Genomic DNA, 21306 nt, shown 5'->3' with positions numbered 1-21306 from the left:
GATAAAAATTTAATAATCAAATTATAATTAATTGATAATGCAGTTTTGCCTGCTAATTATTTGTATTGTTCTTAAAGTTCTTCAATATATTTTCTACTGAATTTGTCAATCTTGATGAGTTAATTCTTATTGAGATTTATACTCAACATTTTGGCGCGTTTGGCTAAGTATTTTTATTCATATTTTGGACCGGATTTTACAGATAGTGTTTGTTTTATTATTTACACAATCTTGTCCTGATAATTCAATCCTAACAACTATCCTGACAATTTTTTTTTTTTTACCGTTACAGTTTGTTTTTTCACTGCATCTTCACTGCTTCACTATTTCACTTTCTCAATATCCATCACCAGCTTCGTGCTTCACTTCTCAGTTTGCATTACCGTTTTCAGTGCTTCACTTTCTCAGTATCCATCAGCACCATTTCAGTTTCTGATAATCCATTACCAGGTTCAGTGCTTCACTTCCCAGTTTGCATTACCACTATTTCACTTTCTATTATCCAGTACCAGCTTCAGTGCTTCACTTCTCACCGTGAACCCGCAAATCCCTTTGTCCCAAACCCACATCCTAACCCAACATGAACCCACCGTCAACCCACCACCGTGAACACGCAAATCCCTGTGTCACAAACCCACCACGAACCCACCTCAGATCCCCAACCGTGAACTTCGGAAATAGATTTGTCACAAACAAACCCATTGTGACCTGATCTGTCACACACCAACCTACCATGACCCGATCTGTCACACACAAACCCACCGTGACCCGATCTGTCACACACCAACCCACCGTGACCCGATCTGTCACAAACCAACCCACCATGACCCGAGTTTTTGCAAACCAACCAACTGTGACCCAATCTATGGCAAATCAACCCATAGTGACCCGAGTTTTTGCAAACCAACCAACCGTGACCCGATCTACGACAAACCAACCCACCTTGACCTGATCTTTCTCAAACGAACCCACCATGACCCGATCTATGGCAAACCAACCCATCGTGACCCGATCTTTCACAAACCAACCAACCGTGACCCGATCTATGGTAAACCAACCCACCGTGACCCAATCTTTCGTAACCTAACCCATTGTGACCCGATCTGTCACAAACCCACACCCCCATCTGGATCAAACCCACCTCAGATCTGTGTACAAGGAGATGCCTTTTTGCGTTATTTATTTGTTTGGGTTGAATGGATTGTGAATGGGTTTTTGTTTGATCTGTGTAGAAGGGGATGCTGTTTTGCGTTAATGGATTGTGAATGGGTTGTTGTTTTATTTGGCATTTGGCACACGCATGATTGTAATTGGTTGTTTGTTTTTGTTTGGCAGGGAATTATTTTTTTTTTATTCGTTTTTGTTTTATTTGGCACAGGCATGAATCCTTTTCAATGCGTTTTTGTTTCGTTTGGCACACGAATGAATTGTTTTAATAAGTTTTTTGTTTTGTTTGACAGGTTTTTAATCTCCTGTACACACGTTAATCCCTTTAATTGTGTTTGATATTTATCTGTCTCAGAGAAGGGAAAGAGACCCGCGAAGTATCCAAATCCAGTTTGTAAGTTTCCGTTACCTATTTGTTTTCAAGTCACCGAGACGCTATTTTTTTTCATTTTTTTTATTGGAAATAATTTGTGTTAATACTGTTTTTTTCTTTTCATTAATCCTTTTAATTTGAACTTAAATAATTCGTTTTGTAATTGGTTGACTCAAATATTTTATTCGAGTTTCAATAATTGATATATTTGTTGTGTAAATTCCACATCGTTCTTTAATCGTAATAAGAAATTACACTCATATGCACAGATGTCAGCATAATTTGTCTCGACGTCGCAGGATTGATTATTACTTGCAACAGAGGCAAAAGTTTCGACGTTTTTCCAGACTTGGAGTTCGCCATACACCCTGTTGGTCGACATTGTATGTATCTTCCCCTGCATTGACGTCTTCAAGCAGTGTCGGATCGAAGGAGGTATAATTTTATATGTGTTTAGTTGATTACGTTAACATATGAGTATTATATTTTGTAATGTGATTGGTGATTCGTATGGTGCCCCAATGTTGGTTCTCCCTCACCGTACTATCCTTAGATGAGTGATTCTGTGGCCTGGTCTGCTGAGATGACCCACAAATTTCTGGTCCTGTTATTTAAGCGGGCCAAAACTTCGCATGGTACTGCAATGAAAACAGCTGATTACCAGAAAATGTTGGACGACATATCATCACTGGCTGGTAGAGACTCAACGTGATACAATTAATCTCTAAGTTCTTTCGCCTGCGAAAAGTTTATCAATCATGACAAAAATTGCTGCAACACAAGGGGTTCGGGTGGGATCAGGAGTCACAAAGTCCAACGTGTCCCGTTGAGGTTTGGCAAGAATATGTCAAGGTAAATTTTCATATTTTTTAACTATTATTATTCAACAACACCATAAATGTACGCATTTTTTTCGGACAGCTAAATATTAATATATTATTCTTTGAACTTACCAACAAAACCCACTGGCGCAACACTTTTACCACAAGGGACTTCCTCACAAGGAGCTTTATGAAATAATATTTGAGAAGCAAACTGCTACTGGAAGATATGCGTACACATCTACATCCTAACCAGTGGAGACCTCCAGTTATTCCAATCCTGGCGCGGTTCCCCTTGATGATAGCAACTTTGAACCTGATCCTGATCGGACGATAGGGGAAAAACGGCCAAACACATCTGGCCATGGAAGAGTGAGAAATAGGAGGCATAGAAGGAGGTCGGGACATTCAATTGCGGATGCCATTTTTAGCTTGACAGACGAGCTTGTGGAGAAGCGGACTATGGGATCGAGGGCTACCAATCGCAGTGCAGATGACAGGGAAGAAAAGAACACCAGTGCTCCATGTGATCCTTTTTCCATGAGCAATTGTATTGACATCATGACGGCCATGCAAGTATCGACATAGTTTTACTTGCCGGTTGTCACGTACTTATATGAAAATCCAGGGTGGCGAGAAATATTTCTGAAACTCCTACTGGAGGAAAAGGGTAACTAGATTTATAACAACTTTCCCAATAATAAGTAGATGACACTATATTTCATCAGTATTTGGCAACAATTTTGTATGCGTCAGTGGGCAATTGTCATTACAATTACAATTTATAACGCTACTGTATGAACTTATTTATGTGATATTACATGTGTAAACACCGTTTTCGATTGTCATTACAATTAAATATTGATTGTTATATTTTGCTAAGTAGTACAACAACTATTAATTGCTGATAATTGTTGATAAATGTTTTACAAATGTGTAGGTTTAAATGGCGTCGTCTAGCCGTATAGGAAGAAGACGACATGCTACAGATGAGAGGGACGAAGAAGAAATACTGACAGATATAGCCGTTGCACTCTACGGTGTTACCGTGTTGAAGCAAGTGTGCGTGAATCACGACATACATCCGTATTAACTGGTCATCAGTACATGTTGGAAGTACTCAATGGTCATCATGACAGGATCTATGACAAGTGTTACATGGACAAAGACTGTTTTACATTGTTATGTGAAATTTTGTCCAATCAAGGCAAATTGCAACCAACCAGGAGGACGAGTTTGGAAGAACAAGTTATGATATTTCTAACAATTGTTGAAAATAATGAGACAATTATAACGATGATGGAGGATTTCCAACATTCGGGTGAGACGATCTCTAGACATGTTACCGCAGTTTGCGACGCTATATGTGAGTTGAAGACATAGTTTATCAGACCACTTGACTTCAATGATGTTCCATGGGAATTATCAGCCAACAAAAAATATTATCCTTTCTTTAAGGTACTGGTTCATTATGTTTGCTATTAGTAGATAGTTAAGTTAATTGTGTTATTAATGTTTTTAGTAGGTTAATATTAGTAAAATTCAATTTTCATGATAGGATTGTATTGGAGCCATGGATGGCACACATGTATACGCTTCAGTTCCACGTGAATTTGCCGATAGGTACCGGAATCGCAAAGGATCGATGTCACAGAATGTAATGGCTGTATGCGACTTTAACATGATGTTCACTTATGTCGTTACTGGATGGGAAGGATCTGCGCATGATTCAAGAGTTTTAAATTCAATTATTGATGATCCTAATTCTAGATTCCCATATCCTTCACCAGGTATAAGTATTTTCTTGAGGTATTATAGCGTATTACCTCCACTGTTGAGGCCCTGTAATTCAAATAAAATGTCTGATATTATTACAGGGAAATACTATTTGGTTGATGCAGGTTATCCAAATAGAGATGGGTTCCTCGCCCCTCATAGACGAGTGGCTTACCATATTTCTGATCATCGTCGTAATCGAAGGGGGCCACAAGAGTTGTTTAATTACAAACATGCTTCACTCCGCAATGTTATCGAGAGAACCTTTGGTGTTTTGAAAAGACGATTCCGTATTCTAAATGGAATGAACAATTACCGTTGGACAAACAAGAGAAGATTGTTATGGCATGTTGTGTACTTCATAATTTTATCAAAATGTACAATATGGACGACCGTATCTTCGAACAAACCAATAATAGTACGGGTAATGAGCAAGTATATTGTGATCGTCAAAACGGGGCAGAATATGGCCGAAATGGAGAAGGACCGAGTCAACCGTAACAAGGTATTATAGACAACATGACGACTGTACGGGATAATATAACGAATGCACTGTGGGCAGCACAGTAGACCATGTCATAGTTGTTAATGGAGTATAAGTGTAATAATGATTGTAAGGGTTGATAATTAGTATTTTTGTCATATATGTATTAATGTGATGTTTTTAAACAGTTGGATTAGTACTTGAAATTAATATGGGTTTTTGTTTTTTAATATATACGGGTAACAAAATTATCAATAAAATATTTAGTATTATTAAAATGTAACTTGATAAGTTATATATATAATAATACATTATTTTAACAAAATGTAATAAAATATTATATTAATAAATCATTTATAAAAAAATATATTAATCAAATATTCAACACAAATATCAAGGTCAAAATACTCTACCAAACACATATTCTGAAAATCATATTCTCGTAATTATAACCCTATCCAATTATCCAATACTATTCCCAAAATCATATCCAAAATAATAAACCAAACGCACTCTTAAGCATTTACATAATCGGCTTGCTCTATGGTTCTAAACGTATAGATGTATATCTCTTGTTCTGTCTTGGAATTATTGTTGTAGATTCGAGAAGGGTTGCACTACAATCCTTACTTTCTTGGTGGGGTAATAGCTATGCTCAAAAGGCTTAATGACAGTGCTGTTGAATATGAAGATGGGTATCCCAGCAACAGTCACAGGTAATCGCCTAACCTTTCCATTATATCGTTTAGGTTTCTCTAGAAATAGTGAATCATCGTATTCTTTCGACACTGTTGGCTCAGACAACTATATATCTTTCGATTTGATAATACTGTAATCACATAATTATTTCAGAATATAATGTAAAATCTATGTGTATTTAATAGTGATATAAGGGTGAATTAGTAATTTAATTTGGATCTTTATTATCATTATTTTCAGATTAAAATTTAAGTAACAATTGGTAACTTTTTTAATTCAGAAAAAACCAATAACCTAAACACTGAAATTGTTTAGACATAAGTGATAAATGGTGAAAACAAATACATTTATTAATATATATTGTGTGAACCCACTAGAATGTCCTTTTACTAATAAAACTATCGTCTGATGGGTGAGAAAATATACTTTAGTCTGATGAGTGAGAAAATATATTTTCAAAGCTGATGAGTGAAATAGTGAATACGGTAAACTTTGGGTGGAAAAATGTCATTCATTCAGAAAGCATTATATTTCAATTCCTCTCAACCACTTCGCTCTGCTTTTTGTAAGTGGAATTAATGACCCAGAAAATTAAGGAGAAAACTTTACAAAATAAACCAGACTTTACAAAAGTCAGAGCAAAGGTAAAACTTTAGCTCAATACTCTTCAATCTTATAATGATTTCTGAAATGTTTCTAATTTATGTCAACTTGTTTACTGCAGGAGACAGAAAACATGATACTTAATGGTTACTGGTTACGTAGCTGAGAGGGTCGGTTAATTTTCTGGGCCTCTGTTATGAAATTCAGGAATTAAGGCCGTAATTAAAGGTACAGTTTTGTTTATGAAATCACAATATGTCTCAGTACTAACATGAGGAACATTGAGTGGATATTGGTTCTACTTATAACACTCCAGAAATCCAAGATGGTGCCAGGACCAAAATTTTAGATTTGACCAAAATTTTAGATTTAATTAAAAAAGAATCAATTTAGATGAGAATTAAAAAAAGAAAAAAAAAAATTAGCAGCTAAGCAAATCCTAATATCACATCCTCAAATTCACAAACATATAGTGTCTCTAGTGTCTAGACATTTCATTGTTGTAAGAGATCCAACAAGGAGTTGAAAATCCTTTAGGTATTGAAGACAGAGAGCTTGACTACAGCCCAGAATTTTGAGAGGTCAAAAATTTTCAAATGATGAGGTTCCTATATATGGTGATGTTTAACATTTAAAATATTTTTCAAAAGACATTAAATTTTACCATCAGCACACACGTCATCGGGGCTGGAAATTTTTGCAGATAGAAGGTATTCTCCAAGTTCAGACATTTTAGATTTTCCTCAATTCAGAAGTTATTCTTTAACATAATTTAGATTCAGAAGACACAACATGATTTAGTTTATAAGAAAGTGTATATTGAAAATTTGACAATGACATAAATAGCTGGATAATATTAAATAATGTTGTAAATGTAATCTACAAGTACATATCTTAACAATAAGTTATAATTTACATTATTTTTGTTTTAAAATAACTTGTATTTACCTGGGACAAGATGCACTCAACGACTTGATTTTTTTGTTCAAACCTGCAGTAATATGATCCATATATTTCAACTATTTTAATAAGTTAGGGAGAAAAAAAAAAAAGCTTACAGAGAAGAAAACAAAAGATGATTCTAGCTTATTCAACAATTTTGGAAAAAATAAAGTTATATATTAATATAAAATCTTTAATTTTAAAATGGTAACGCATAATTAAATAAACTTTAGTGGGCAGTTGATAATTTTAGTGATGAACTCCGATTAGCAGACATTTGATAGGTGGTAATGAAAGATGCATAAATATAAAAATCTTTTTTTTTTTTTCTTTTTGAAAAATGATTATACAACAAACTGAATAACTGATTATGAAAAAATATATATATGAAGTATATTTAAAAAACAATTAGTAAGGTATAAGTTTCTAATTCAAAATGGGGCTTTAGGCCAGTGATTGCCTCATTCAACTTAGAATAAGTTTGCTCTCTACGGGCAATAGAATAACATATATATATATATGATTAATAAAACTTTCAAATAGAGGATGATATATATCTATACATGATTTGTGCAATAAGCTAGATAGATTATCTAGGTGTGAAAATTATTAGGTATGCAATAAGCTAGGTAGATTATCTAAAAAAAACTAGCTTAGCAAAATTAAAAAAAAAAAAAAATCAAAAATCGAAAAAATCAAAAGAACTAATCGTGACATTCACACCTTAGAATATACATAAATATAATTCTCTAGCCATGATGTCCAATGTTAATTTGTTAGGACTATAAATACATACCATTGGATCTGAGTTATAAAATATCATATTAGTCCAACAAGATGAATTCATTGATGATTAAACAAGATCATGATGAAATTAATATCAGAATGCCTCAATTTTATGTATATATATATATACACACACGAATTCATCGATGATTAAACAAGATCATGATGAAATTAATATCAGAATGTCCTTACTAGAGAATATATACATTAATGTTGCATAAATTTTATGTTAAGATTTGTTGAGATTTGATTAACATTAGTTTTGGAGATAATCTCTACTGCGCATATTTAGGAATTTGTAATCCTTTCTTTCAAGGGAATTAGTTGAGATTTTATTTTCTTTCCTTGCTTATCAGATCATGATGTGATCTGTATATGTGTATATATTATAGCCATTTGGCAAAGAAAGAAAATATAAAAAAATACAGCTTTCTCAATTCTCATTTTATCATGGTATCAGAGCAATGATCCTATTGCTTCTGTAAGTTTCCGCATACTCTAAATAAACATGTCTACACCTGTGATTAATCCATCAGATCCTTTGTTCCTTCACCCTTCTGATCACCCTGGCATGATCCTTGTTCCAAAAGTCTTAGATGGAACAAATTATGTCATGTGGAAACGATCGATGCTGATCAGCCTTAGTACCAAAAACAAATTGGGATTCATCAAAGGAACTGTTATCACTCCGGATGAAAAGGATCCCAAATACTCTTTATGGCAGCGTTGCAATGCTATGGTACTATCTTGGATATTCAATTCTCCAAGTCAAGACCTTATACACATTGTTCTCTATGCTGAAAGTCCTTCAAAAATTTGGACAGATCTTCAAGAACGATTCTCTCAAGGTGATTTTTCTCATCATTATCAAACTCAACGATCCATTGTTGAACTAAAACAAAATCAAGAATCCATTTTTTCTCACTATACAAAGATGAAAATGTTGTGGGATGAGCTAACCATTTGCAGCCCCTCAATCACATGTACATGTGGAGGTCAAAAAGATCTAAAAGAAAAGGAAGAAAGAATTCGGCTTGGTCAATTTCTTATGGGACTCAATGAGACATACTCTGCTATACGAGGACAGATTATGCTCATGCATCCTTTACCAACTGTCAAAAAGGTATATTCACTTTTATGTGAAGAAGAAAAGCAGCGAGGTCTCATTGAAACAAAGAGCAGTGATCTTATTCATGCCTTTAGTATTCATACTTATGACAATTCCAAGGAGTCACAACCTGTGGCTTCAAGACAACAAAAACAGTGGTCATCCACTCATTCCAAGCCTCAAGGAAATCGAAAACCCCTTCATTGCTTTTATTGTGAAGGCAATACTCACTGTGGATCGATGTTACTTTCTCAATGGGTTTCCTGTTGGACACAAACTACATGGCAAAGATCTTCAGCCACCCAATCGAAGCAGAAAAAATCGTTGCTCACCAAGCCAGTGCAGAAGTCATTTCAGACTCACACAAGCCTCTCATCGATCCTACTCCTCAATTCACTTCCGAGGAACTTGCTCAAATCAAAGCCTTTTTTAATGGTAAAAAATCCGCCCAAGCAAACTATACAGGTATTTTTGCTCCTTTTTGTTCTTCCTTTACTGCACAAAAGACAAACTTGAGTCATTGGATCATTGATAGTGGTGCCACAAATCACATAGCCACTTCCATTTCAATCTCCTCTCCTTTCTCTTCTTAAGCAACCTTGCCCAATGGTGCCTCCTCTGCCATAACTGGCATAGGTTCCACCCAACTTTCAGCCCACATTCATGTTAAAAACATACTCTGTGCTCCCTCTTTCCATGTCAATTTACTGTCAGTTAGTCAACTCATTGCTACCTTAAATTGTTCTATTCAATTCTTTCCTACTTTTTGTGTATTATAGGACCTAACTTCGAAGAAGATGATTGGTTTGGGGAAGTAACTTAATGGCTTGTACTACTTCGTGCCATCAATAAAGTCTGCATCAGCTACCACATATATCACTTATCATGTAGATTCCACTCCAAAAATTCCATGGCACCAGTGGTTAGGACATCCCTCCAAGGCACCTTCACAGTTTTTGAGTCATGTTATTCCTTCATTTGTATTTAATTCTCAACATTTGTGTGAAACTTGTCATTTGGCTAAGCAAACACGGCAACCTTTTTCTTCTAGTACGATTCAAACTTTGCATTCTTTTGATCTTCTTCACTGTGATATTTGGGGACCCCTTCGTACTGCAACTCATATAAGGGCACATTATTTTTTAACCATTGTCGATGACTATACCAGACTCACATGGATATTTCTCATGCAATTCAAATCCGAAACACAAGGGTTACTAAAAACCTTCATCTCTTTTGTTAATATTCAGTTCAATTGCCAAGTTAAATGTATTCGTAGTGATAATGGCTCAGAATTCATATCCGTGAAACAATATTTTTCCAATCTTGGCATATCATTTCAAAGCTCTTGTCCATCTACACTTTAACAAAATGGTGTAGTTGAAAGAAAGCATCGACATCTCTTAATCGTTGGCAGGGCCTTAAGAATTGATGCTAATCTTTCATTACAATTTTGGGGAGAAAGTTTGCTTACTGCCACCTACCTTATCAATCGACTTCCTACCCTTGTGCTACAACACAAATCTCCCTATGAAATGTTGTATAACAAGCCACCCATTTATTCTCACTTGAGAGTGTTTGGATGTCTTTGTTATGCAGCAAATTTGCACCCCACTCACAAATTTGACTCTCGCGCCAGAAAATGCATCTTTGTAGGCTATCCCATTGGACAAAAAGCTTATCGCTTATATGATCTCAAAACGCACCAATTTTTCTCAAGTCGCGATGTCATTTTTCATGAGGAAATTTTTCCTTTTCATACCACAGCACCCTCACTTGCTACCACTATTTCTCAACCTGAAATAATCGAATATTCTACTGAGTTAACTCCTTTTACAAATCCTTCTACAACCTCATTACCTGAGACCACTTCCACAGAAAATTTCTCTTCTCCTATCTCATCCCCAGCCCCTCCTCCTCCTCCCACTTACTCATTACCCGCGACCACTTCAACAGAAAATTTCTCTTCTCTTATCTCATCCCCAGCCCCTTCTCCTTGTAGAAGTGAACGCATCAAAAAACCATCCATTCTTCTTCAAGATTTTCATTGTGGATAGGTGAGTACAATGCCATCAAATGCAACCTTCAACCAGAAATCTTCAACCAAGTCAGGTACTTGGTACTCTTTAAGTAACTACATTTCATATGATTCCTTATCTTCTAATCATAAACACTTTGTCAATGCCATCTCAAGTGTTCTCGAACCAACCTCATATGCACAGGCTGTATTAGATCCGAAATGGCAAAAGGCCATGCAACGTGAACTTGATGCTCTTACTACTCAAAAGACATGGTCTTTGGTTCCTTTGCCTGTTGGTCATCGTCCCATTGGCAGTGAATGGGTATATCGTATCAAATACAATTCCGATGGCACGATTGAACGCTAGAAAGCATGGTTAGTTGCCAAAGGATTTTCTCAACAAAAAGGCTTGGATTACACTGAAACATTTGCACATGTTGCCAAGTTAACAATTGTTCGATGTCTACTTGATGTTACTGCCGCCAAACAATGGCCATTACACCAAATGGATGTGACCAATGCCTTCCTCCATGGTGATTTGGAGGAAGAGGTATATATGACTCCACCACCGGGTCTTTGTCGACAAGGGGAGAAGCTTATATGTCGACTGCATAAGTCCTTCTATGGACTTAAGCAAGCCACTCGCAATTGGTTTGCAAAATTCTCTCATGCTAGCAAAAAGGCTGATTTTGTTCAATCACATTTAGATTATTCTTTGTTTGTGGAAACTAAAGGTCCATCTACAACTATGGTGCTCATCTATATAGATGACATAGTGATAACATGCAATGATGCTATTGTTATACAGAATCTCAAAGAATTTTTGCATCAACAATTTCACATCAAAGATCTCGGTTCTTTAAAGTTTTTTCTTGGCTTGGAAGTTAAGGCATTGTAATCTCTCAACGAAAATATGCCTTAGAGATTATAGATGATGTTGGTTACTTAGGTGCTCAACCTTCAAATTTTCCAATGAAAAATAATCTAAAGCTCACCGATGATCAGGGTGATTTGCTACATGATCTAGAACGCTATAAGAGATTAGTTGGACAATTAATCTACCTCACAATCACAAGACCAGACATCAAATACTCAGTCAATATCCTAAGCCACTTTATGCACGCACCAAGAAAGCCTCATTGGGATGCTACTCTTCACATTATTAAGTACCTTAAAGGAAGTCTAGGTCTTGGCTTGTTGTTTTCATCAAGCAATTCTTTCAACTTGAAGGCTTATTGTGATGCAAATTGGGCAAACTGTCCTATGACTCAAAGATCAACTACAGGTTATTGTCTGTACTTGGGAAATTCACTGATTTCATGGAAGGCCAAGAAGTAGAAAATGGTCTCTAGATCAACCTCGAAAGCTGAGTACAGCTCCATGGCAGCAACAACTTGTGAATTGACTTGGCTCAGATTTTTGCTTAATGACATGCAGATTTCCACAGGACCAGCAAAGTTACTATGTGATAATCAAGCTGCACTTCACATAGCAGCAAATCCAGTATATCAAGAGCGCACCAAGCACATAGAACTCGATTGCCATGTTGTAAGAGAAAAGATACAAGAAGGTCAAATTGTTACAGAATTTGTTCCATCTCATTTGCAGTTGGCAGATGTTTTTACAAAAGCTCTTGGAGGAAACGTGTTTAAGGACTTAAGAAGCAAGTTGAACATGCTGGATATACATGCTCCAACTTGAAGGAGAGTGTTAAGATTTGTTGAGATTTGATTAACGTTAGTTTTGGAGATAATCTCTACTGCACATATTTAGGAATTTGCAATCCCTTCTTTCAAGGGAATTAGTTGAGATTTTATTTTCTTTTCTTGCTTATTAGATCATGATTTGATCTGTATATGTGTATATATTATAGCCTTTTGGCGAAGAAAGAAAATATAAAAAAATAAAGCTTTCTCAATTCTCATTTTATCAATTTGCATTGTGTCTATAACTAAATAATTCATTTACTTGAAAAAAGAAGACACTGTCAAGAGCTTGATGTCGCTGTCGTCCAAACTAGTGAGGTGAATTACTATTAAATTGTTCTATGGTCTAACTTTTGAGGCCATCTTGTATAGATAGAAGGAAAGAGGGAGAAAGCTACAAGAGAAGTTAACAAAAAATGCAGCTAGCATGAATTATTTAAGTAGAGAATATATAACTTCTTTTGCTTTAGAGTGTAAAAAATTAGTGCAACTTAACGTACGGCACGATGTGATTGTGGTTCATTTATTTATTTTATTTATTTTGTTTACCAAGTTAAATAGCTATCACGTGAGGCTTGTTCACGTTAGAAAGTGACTTAGGTTGTTTTGTTTTGTTTTTATCTAGATAAGATTTTAGTAGTGGTAGTAGTGGTAAATATGATGTGAGTGGTTGGAGAGATTTGTGGGAAGTGGTTTAGTGGAAGAGGTCTTTAAATAGCTGATGTGATTGAGATGAAGTACGCATTCTTCTTATCAAGATTTTTTATTGTACTTCCCATTTCAATAAAAGCTTTTATTAACTTTCTTTTGACCTTCTCTCTTTATTTTATTCTTCTTTTTATTTGATGGTATTAGAGCCAATGAGAAGGCCATTCTTTTGTCTTGTCTATCCAGCAAGTAAAATAGAGAAGATAATTATGTCTGAGAGGATAGCATTTCCTCGATATTTCTTCTTTCTTATAAAGAGATTGTAAGAAGAAGAGAAGGAAGTAACAATCAGAGAAAGAAGAAACAAGTTTCTTGTCCACTTTACAATATTGACTTTTTTATATCTTTCTTAACTAATTGTCAACTAGAGTTTACTAAAAGAATAATTAACTATGGTACTATATTTAACTAGAGTTAATACAACTATATCTCAACTACTTTACAATAACCTAACTATGGTATTATATTTAACTAGAGTTAGTATAGCTATATCCCAACTACTTTGCAATAACCTAAGTTGTACAGATACAATTGTTCAAACTATTTAAACTAACTTAATAAAACTGAAGTAATTAAAAACAATAAGAACTTATTACACTCATTATTCCAATACCCCCCTCAAGTTGGTGGGTGATAAATGTCTAACATACCCAACTTGTATATAAAATGATAATGAACTGATTCAGTAAAAAAATTTACTTTACCCCTCTTAATTTTTTATATATTTGTGGTTAAATTGAAAATTATGTAAAGGGGTTTATGTAATTTTTCAAGGGCGATTTGTAATTTTTTTAATTAATTAGTAAATAAATATAAATGAATGATTATAATGGCTTTAATTTAAAGAGATTATTTAATTTTAACAGTTTATGTAATTTTAATTTAAAGAGATAATTTAATTTTAACATAAATATAATATTCACACTTCACAATGTGTAAATTTAATTTAAACTTAAACAAATAAACAATTAAATAAATTTGCTTTTATTAAATTTTTAATTCACATTATCAAAATTTGCATTGTCCGAATTTGTGTTTTTGAAGAAGTCAAGTAGTTTGGGATATTCAGGGTGCTATTGTCATCTTCTGTCTATATGAGTCAAATCTTATAAACATGTTATGACTTCAATCATCTCATTAGTTAAAGAGTATATTCTGTCTTAAAAAATGCGACCACTAATTGAGAGTAGAGGTGAGAATTCGGGCATGGACCTAGGACCGGTCCTATAAAGTCTGATCCCAAAACCGGCCAAGGCCCATGGACCGGGCCCAAGGTTGGTCTCTCCTCCAAGGTCCAGCCCCCAACCATGGGAATATCTATTTAGCTTGATACATCTACTATATGCGCTACTTGTGTCATGTGAGATTAATGATGCATAGAAGTTATGCAAAGTGCTTTTATCTGTCTGTCGGTCTTTCATTTTAATTATTATTTTGAAAACAAATGCTACAAACATTATTGAACAGACCTATGTATGAGTGATATAATTGACATATTGTATTGCCTTTTCTATTTGATTTTATTAACACTGTGATTTATGAACTTTTGAAGGTTATAGCGGCAACTGTGGCAAGTTATCCTTTAAAATATTCTGAAGTTTTTCTTGGAAAGCCCAACGAAGAGTATTCTTCCTGGATTCAGGACTCAGAGAAGTGGGGAGGTGTGTTGAACTTCTTTTCTTAGGGCATGTTTTGGCGGTCATTAGACAGTTGAAAGAAGATGGACCTAAATTATTACGAATGCCATTAATGATTCATCTCAGAACTGCTAGTGTTTCTTGTTTAGCTTTATTTATGGGAAGCATCTAGCTTTGCCATAGTTCTTACATTTGGGTAAAGAGAGTGACTTTCATGTTTACACCATGGCAATTTTCTGCATGTATATGTGCTTGTGTGCTTGGTTTAGGTGATGACCTTTTGTACTTATTTTGCAGTTCATGTATATGTGCTGCATGAGAAAGTGCTTACTGTCCTGTTGCCGAATTTGTGTGTTATGTGACAGTTCACATTGAAATTGCAGTATAAGGGCATAGCACAAGTAAATGAAGATGCACTGAAGCAGATGGAAGTCGCTCATGAAAACTTCAAGACTGAGGTACCTTTGGTCTTTTTAGCTCTCAAAGATGAGTTTCAGCAATTTCAGTTGATATGCTAAGTTTTATTTTCTTCTAAATTCATTCAACTAGGCGGAAAAGTTAAAGAAATCATTAGAAGCCGAAGCTGTTTCACTTAGAGAGAGGGTTTCTGAGCTTGAAATGGAAAATATTTTGAAGTCCGAGCAAGTAGCCTCAGCAGCTGCAGTAAAGGAAGATGCTGTTGCTTCTTCCCTAGCAGAAATCACTGGTTTGAAGGAAGAGATATCAGTTAAAATGTGAGACTAGTAACTGCATATTAAATTATGTTGATTTTGATATGTATCAAACTTTTGTTGGATGATATACTATTTTTGTTGAATTTCGTTTACTAAATTAATTTAAAGGTTGTTGAATGTCTAAATTTATTTATGAATTGTGATAATTGTTGTTGGTCGAGGAATATTACGAAGAATTTCATTTCATTATTCTATTATTTAATTGGTAATAATATGAAAAGTAAACTAATCACAAAATAAAAGTATTTAAACAAATACTTGCCGAAAAATATTTAAATTTTTTTTTTTTTGGTTAAAAACTTTTAACAGTTCAAAGACGGTCAATGATTGATTAAAATTATATCGAATCTTTGACGGGTTATAATTGTCAAGAATCTGTTAAAAAATTCTTAATAGTTTAAAAACAGTTACCTTGCTCTCTTGACAGAAGTTTTAATGACGAGTAAAAGTTATTAGGAAACCCGTCAAGAAAGGGGGGTTTTTCTAATAATATATATAACAAAAACCATACCACTATTTTTCAGCTTTGGGCATGCATACATTGATCTCTTTCAAACTTGTGAAGGGCGAGGCACTTGAATAGATGCTATTCAAATTTAAGAGAAGCTATAAATGAAGAAATGAGTTATACAATGGGTTCAGATTTTTCATCTCTCGAACTTAATCAAATTTCCAGAACATATGATGTCTTCCAAGTAAGTATCCTTAAGATTTAGAGCAAGAATCAGCCATGTCAAGTTCCTCCAATTTAAAACTTGCCAATTGGTGTAGTATTATCCTAATCTTTTTCACTCTTTCTTTAACTTAAGTGCGCAAATGGGAAGTTAATTTTCATCTTTGAGGAGATGACCTCGTTATTATACGGGAGATATTATAACAAACATTTTCACCCATGATGTAGTTTGAGTTAAGTAACAAATAAAACTAGGAGATTTTGAAAGTTACAAATTCACTCAATTTTTCACTTGAAAAGTGAAAACTAAAATACTCTAAATTATTGTTTTTAAGTTTCTTATTTGAATTGATGTATAATTTTTAATTTTCGTATTAACATATATAATACGATTATATTGGTAGGTGGGCTTTAAATGAGTCAAACTTTACCTACAATCTCAGAGGTTTAAATCATACTGAAAACACCTTATGGCCAGGTGTATTTATTAGGGGTGTGTAAAAGAACTAGCTGAAATGAGAACTGGTAGGTACTCGAGATTCGATTCTAATTCCTACTTGGAACCGATCTTCATTGAGTAGGTTACGATTCTAAAAATAGAGTAGGTTACGATTCTAAAAATTAGGAATCAACTGGTTTTGATTCCAGTTTTGGTTTCAAACTGCAAGAACCAAGAACCAAAACTAAAACCGTATATAATTAAACGATGAGGGGTCAATGTATAAACAATGAGGGGATTGAAGAAACTTGCAGAAGAAAGAGTAAAAGTTGTTTAAAGAACGAGAACGAAAGATAAGAGAGGAGAGAGAAAAATTAATAAAATATTAATATTTTTATTTTGTGAATAATGTTGGGTACTTTCACTACTTGGAACCGGAACGAGAAAAACCCAGGTTCCAATTCAAAGCATATAGGGACCGATTGGTTCTAGTTCCATGGGATACCTGCTCACCTTTAGTACTTACTCGAGCCTAAATCAGAATTAGTCTCATACTTTTGGGTATGAGGAGACTCGAGGCTTTCACAAAATAAAAATAATAATAATATATGTTTCATTTTAGATTAGATATTACACACATGAATTACTTCACAAAAGGAAATCACACCTCTAATAATAATACATGTTTCATTTTAGATTAGATATATATGATATTGCAACGTTAATTAACACATGAATTACGAAAGTGAATCTTAAATAACTTCTGGGAAAAGCAGTAAAGTTCATTCTAAAAATCTGCAATTTTCATATGACAAAAAGAAATAGTTAATGAATGAATCTTGACACTTCATCAGATAATATTTCCAGTATCTAACGAGCTTCCCGTCAAACAAAGCAAATCTGGAAAAAGTTAAACATCATGCAAGAAACAAAGTGTCCACAATACGAACAAATTAAAAGGTTTTAAATCAAAATACATAATTATGTACACTTCCAAGTTCTGCTTCAGGCTCTCCACATTCATTTTGATGCCTGTTAATCGTCAATGATCTGAAAAAGGGTAGAAAAACATTTTGAGTAGCTTCATCGTCCCATTCCAACTCTTCCCACCAATGTTTATCTCCTCTGATAACAAATTCAAGTCTGTTTGTGATTGCGAGACTGGAATCAAGTGGAAGCTTCTTAAGTAGTGGACATTCAGATATATTCATTTCCTGCAGAAGTGGGAAAGACAAGGCATTCCGGTGGATGCTTTTCAATTTTGGCAGTTTTCCTAGTATAAAATCATTGACTTTTGCAAATGGGTTCAAGTTTCCCATTATCTGTTGAACTTCACCAAACTTTGAGATACCGATTATTTCTTCCATATCAGAGCAATTCCCAACAAACAAAGACCTGAGATTGGGAGCAAGAATAAGCCACGTCAAGTCCCTCAATCTAAAGCAAGACCATAAATGTACTGACCGGAGGTTTTGAAAACCATGAGGTTCTCGTATCTCTTGGACTTCACATATTATTTCAATCTTCACCTCTTCCAAATCTTCACAATCTGAAATGTGTAGAATTTCGAGATGCTTCATAGTTGCTAAAGAATAAACATTAAGGGACTTAATATTCGCGAAACGATGAACTCTCAGACAGTTGATCAAGTTATGTAACTTACGAGAGCTAAAAAATTTTTGGAGTGCAGAGTTACTCCGTAAGTCGATGCTTAACACATTCAAAACTTCCAAACAAAGCAATTCCTCCACTAAAAATTCATTTCCACCAAACAAAATGCTATCTTCACTGAAAAAACCACAATAGAACATTCTCAATACGCGTAACATTGAAAACTCAGATATCAATTTACGCGGAATTGTACGAAGATGATTTGTGCCGTTCAAGTTCAAACATTTAAGATTAACCAAAGCCTTTAACTCTTTTGGCAACTCTTCTAATTGAGTCCCTGAGAGATCAAGATGTTGTAGTGAAACCAACTTCGAGATTCCTGATGGTAGCTTGGTGAGAGGATTAAATGAAAGATCTAAAAGTTTTAGAGAAGATATAGATTGAAAGAAGTCATTATTTATCATCTTCAATCTATTGTCCTTCAGAAACAATGTGAGGAGGCGAGGGCATGTAGGAACCTCTGATAGGTTCTCTATTTGATTTTCCATTAATGATATCCTTCTCAACCCTATCCATTTGTCAGCCTTTGGTGCTTCTGTTAGTCTGGCACCTGCATGGACCAAAAAGTTTTCCTTCTCCTTCTCAACTTCACATGCTATCCACAAAGCCATATCACGTATCACATCATGCATTTTCACCCTATCATAAACAGTACTGGATACTTCTTCCAATAAACATGCATTAAGAAGAATACCAATAAAGTGGTCTCCTTGATTTCGAGCTCCAATTCCCTCATATTCATCTAAAAATCCCTCACCTATCCAACAATCTATTAAGTCCCCTTTAAGAACATTAAAGTCTTCAGAAAATAAATTACAGTATAAGAAACAAGATCTAACTTTGTCGTTCGGCAAACTATCGTAAGAAAACTTTAAACGAGAAGAATACCAATAAAGTGGTATCCTTGATTTCGAGCTCCAATTCCCTCATATTCATCTAAAAATCCCTCACCTATTCAACAATCTATTAAGTCCCCTTTAAGAACATTAAAGTCTTCAGAAAATAAATTACAGTATAAGAAACAAGATCTAACTTTGTCGTTCGGCAAACTATCGTAAGAAAACTTTAAACGAGAAGAATACCAATAAAGTGGTATCCTTGATTTCGAGCTCCAATTCCCTCATATTCATCTAAAAATCCCTCACCTATTCAACAATCTATTAAGTCCCCTTTAAGAACATTAAAGTCTTCAGAAAATAAATTACAGTATAAGAAACAAGATCTAACTTTGTCGTTCGGCAAACTATCGTAAGAAAACTTTAAACGAGAAGAATACCAATAAAGTGGTATCCTTGATTTCGAGCTCCAATTCCCTCATATTCATCTAAAAATCCCTCACCTATTCAACAATCTATTAAGTCCCCTTTAAGAACATTAAAGTCTTCAGAAAATAAATTACAGTATAAGAAACAAGATCTAACTTTGTCGTTCGGCAAACTATCGTAAGAAAACTTTAAACGAGGATACACTTCATTCATACCTGGAAATTCAGAGGCTGATCTCTTTAGGACTTGAATGGCATGGCTCCATTCTTCAGGTGTCTTCTTGAACGCCATTGCTCTACCAATGGTAATGAGTGCAAGCGGTAAACCACCACACTCTTTGGCTACAATTTTGGCCAATTCAAGAATATCTGGATGATTGTTAAGAGTGTCTTCTCCAACCTTTGATTGAAACAAGTTCCATGCTTCTTCATTTTCCAAAAACTCCACTCTAAAATGTTTATGAGCTTCCATATGGCCATAAACCTCAACAGAACGAGTGGTAAAAACTATTTTTGATCCATTGTTTGGATCTGGATGAGGGATTCCCACGTCTTTTAAATCAACTCTCTCCCAAATGTCATCCAATAATAAAACAAATTTCTTCTTTCTCAAAATCTTGAACAAGTCATCAGCTTTATAACGGAGACTTTTTTTCTTCCACAACTCGCTTGACAAACCTATCTTTTCCCCAATCTCTTCTTGAATCTTCTCAACTTGGTGGTCTTTAGACGCCACTACCCAGATCACAACATCAAAATCATTTCGTTCGTTGCAGAAGTTGTTGTTGATTTGAGTCAATAGTGTAGTTTTACCAACTCCTCCTGTGCCATGTAGTCCTATAATTCCCACTTGCTTTTCTCCAAGGCATCTCCAAACTCTATCAAATATGGATTGCATACCAACTATCGTTGGATCAATTGGTTTTTCATTAACCGAATCTTTTAGTACCCTCTCAGCCACATCTTTGAAATCTCCTTCACTCTTTAAAGTGGCCACAGCTCGCAACTTTTCAGCCACCCATTTTCCAAACTTGAAGCTGGATTTGCAGTTCCTGGAACAATAGCCGCCAAGACGTAATCTCTCAATTTCTTGAGAGCTATCTTTCATTATCTCCTCAACTTCAGTTCCCACCGCTTCCACCCTTGAAAGCCAGCCTTGCACTTGGTCCAGCCGTTTCATTTCATGTTGCTCTTCAGCAATCATAACCCTCTTCGTTACATCGTTCCTTGCTTCAATCAATTTTTGGTATTCGGCTTGCAAATCACCAAGTTTGTCTTCGAGGTCTCTTATGTATGCAGTTTTCGCAACCGTGCAATCCAGGCAACGAGATAAAATTTCATCACCTGAGATTGAGAAAGAGAAGACGTTACCCATGGTTTTTGTCAGGTTTTCAAGGAAGAGAATGAAATGAGACCAGCAAGTAAAATAGAGAAGATAATTATGTCTTGGAGGATAGCATTTCCTCGATATTTCTTGGTTCTTATAATTAGATTGTAAGGAAGCAACGAATAGAGAAAGAATAACTTCCTAGAAAACCACTTTCTTCGTTAACTCATCGTTCAAGTCTCTCGTACACTTCGCAATATTAACTCATTTATATCTAAACTAATCTTCAACTGGAGTTTCTAAAAGAATACTTAACTAGGTATTATATTTAACTAGAGTTAGTATAGCTGTATTCCAACTACTTAACA

The 21306-nt window shown here is 34.8% G+C and overlaps 1 protein-coding gene across 1 annotated transcript; it reads right to left on the bottom strand.

Annotated features, from left to right (window-relative positions):
* Positions 1-17644: 17644 nt before the first annotated feature.
* Positions 17645-20986, bottom strand: LOC116123573 (probable disease resistance protein At5g63020). Its single transcript, XM_031409321.1, has 2 exons — positions 19696-20986; positions 17645-19116 (listed from the first exon to the last, which is right to left on the bottom strand). Exons 1-2 carry the CDS (start codon positions 20984-20986, stop codon positions 17645-17647), a joined length of 2763 nt encoding a protein of 920 aa, XP_031265181.1.
* Between the last annotated feature and the right edge of the window lie 320 nt (positions 20987-21306).

The sequence above is a fragment of the Pistacia vera genome, unplaced genomic scaffold, assembly GCF_008641045.1.
Source record: "Pistacia vera cultivar Batoury unplaced genomic scaffold, PisVer_v2 Contig143, whole genome shotgun sequence".
Classification (NCBI taxonomy): Eukaryota; Viridiplantae; Streptophyta; class Magnoliopsida; order Sapindales; family Anacardiaceae; genus Pistacia; species Pistacia vera.
This window is presented reverse-complemented; position numbering and strand designations above follow the sequence as displayed.

Excerpts from the sequence above, each read along its gene's own strand:
- LOC116123573 (XM_031409321.1), bottom strand. The coding sequence starts at position 20,986 with ATGGGTAACGTCTTCTCTTTCTCAATCTCAGGTGATGAAATTTTATCT. Across the intron at positions 19,117-19,695 it reads TAAAGGGGACTTAATAGATT|ATTGTTGGATAGGTGAGGGA; the intron begins GTTGAATAGGTG and ends GGGACTTAATAG.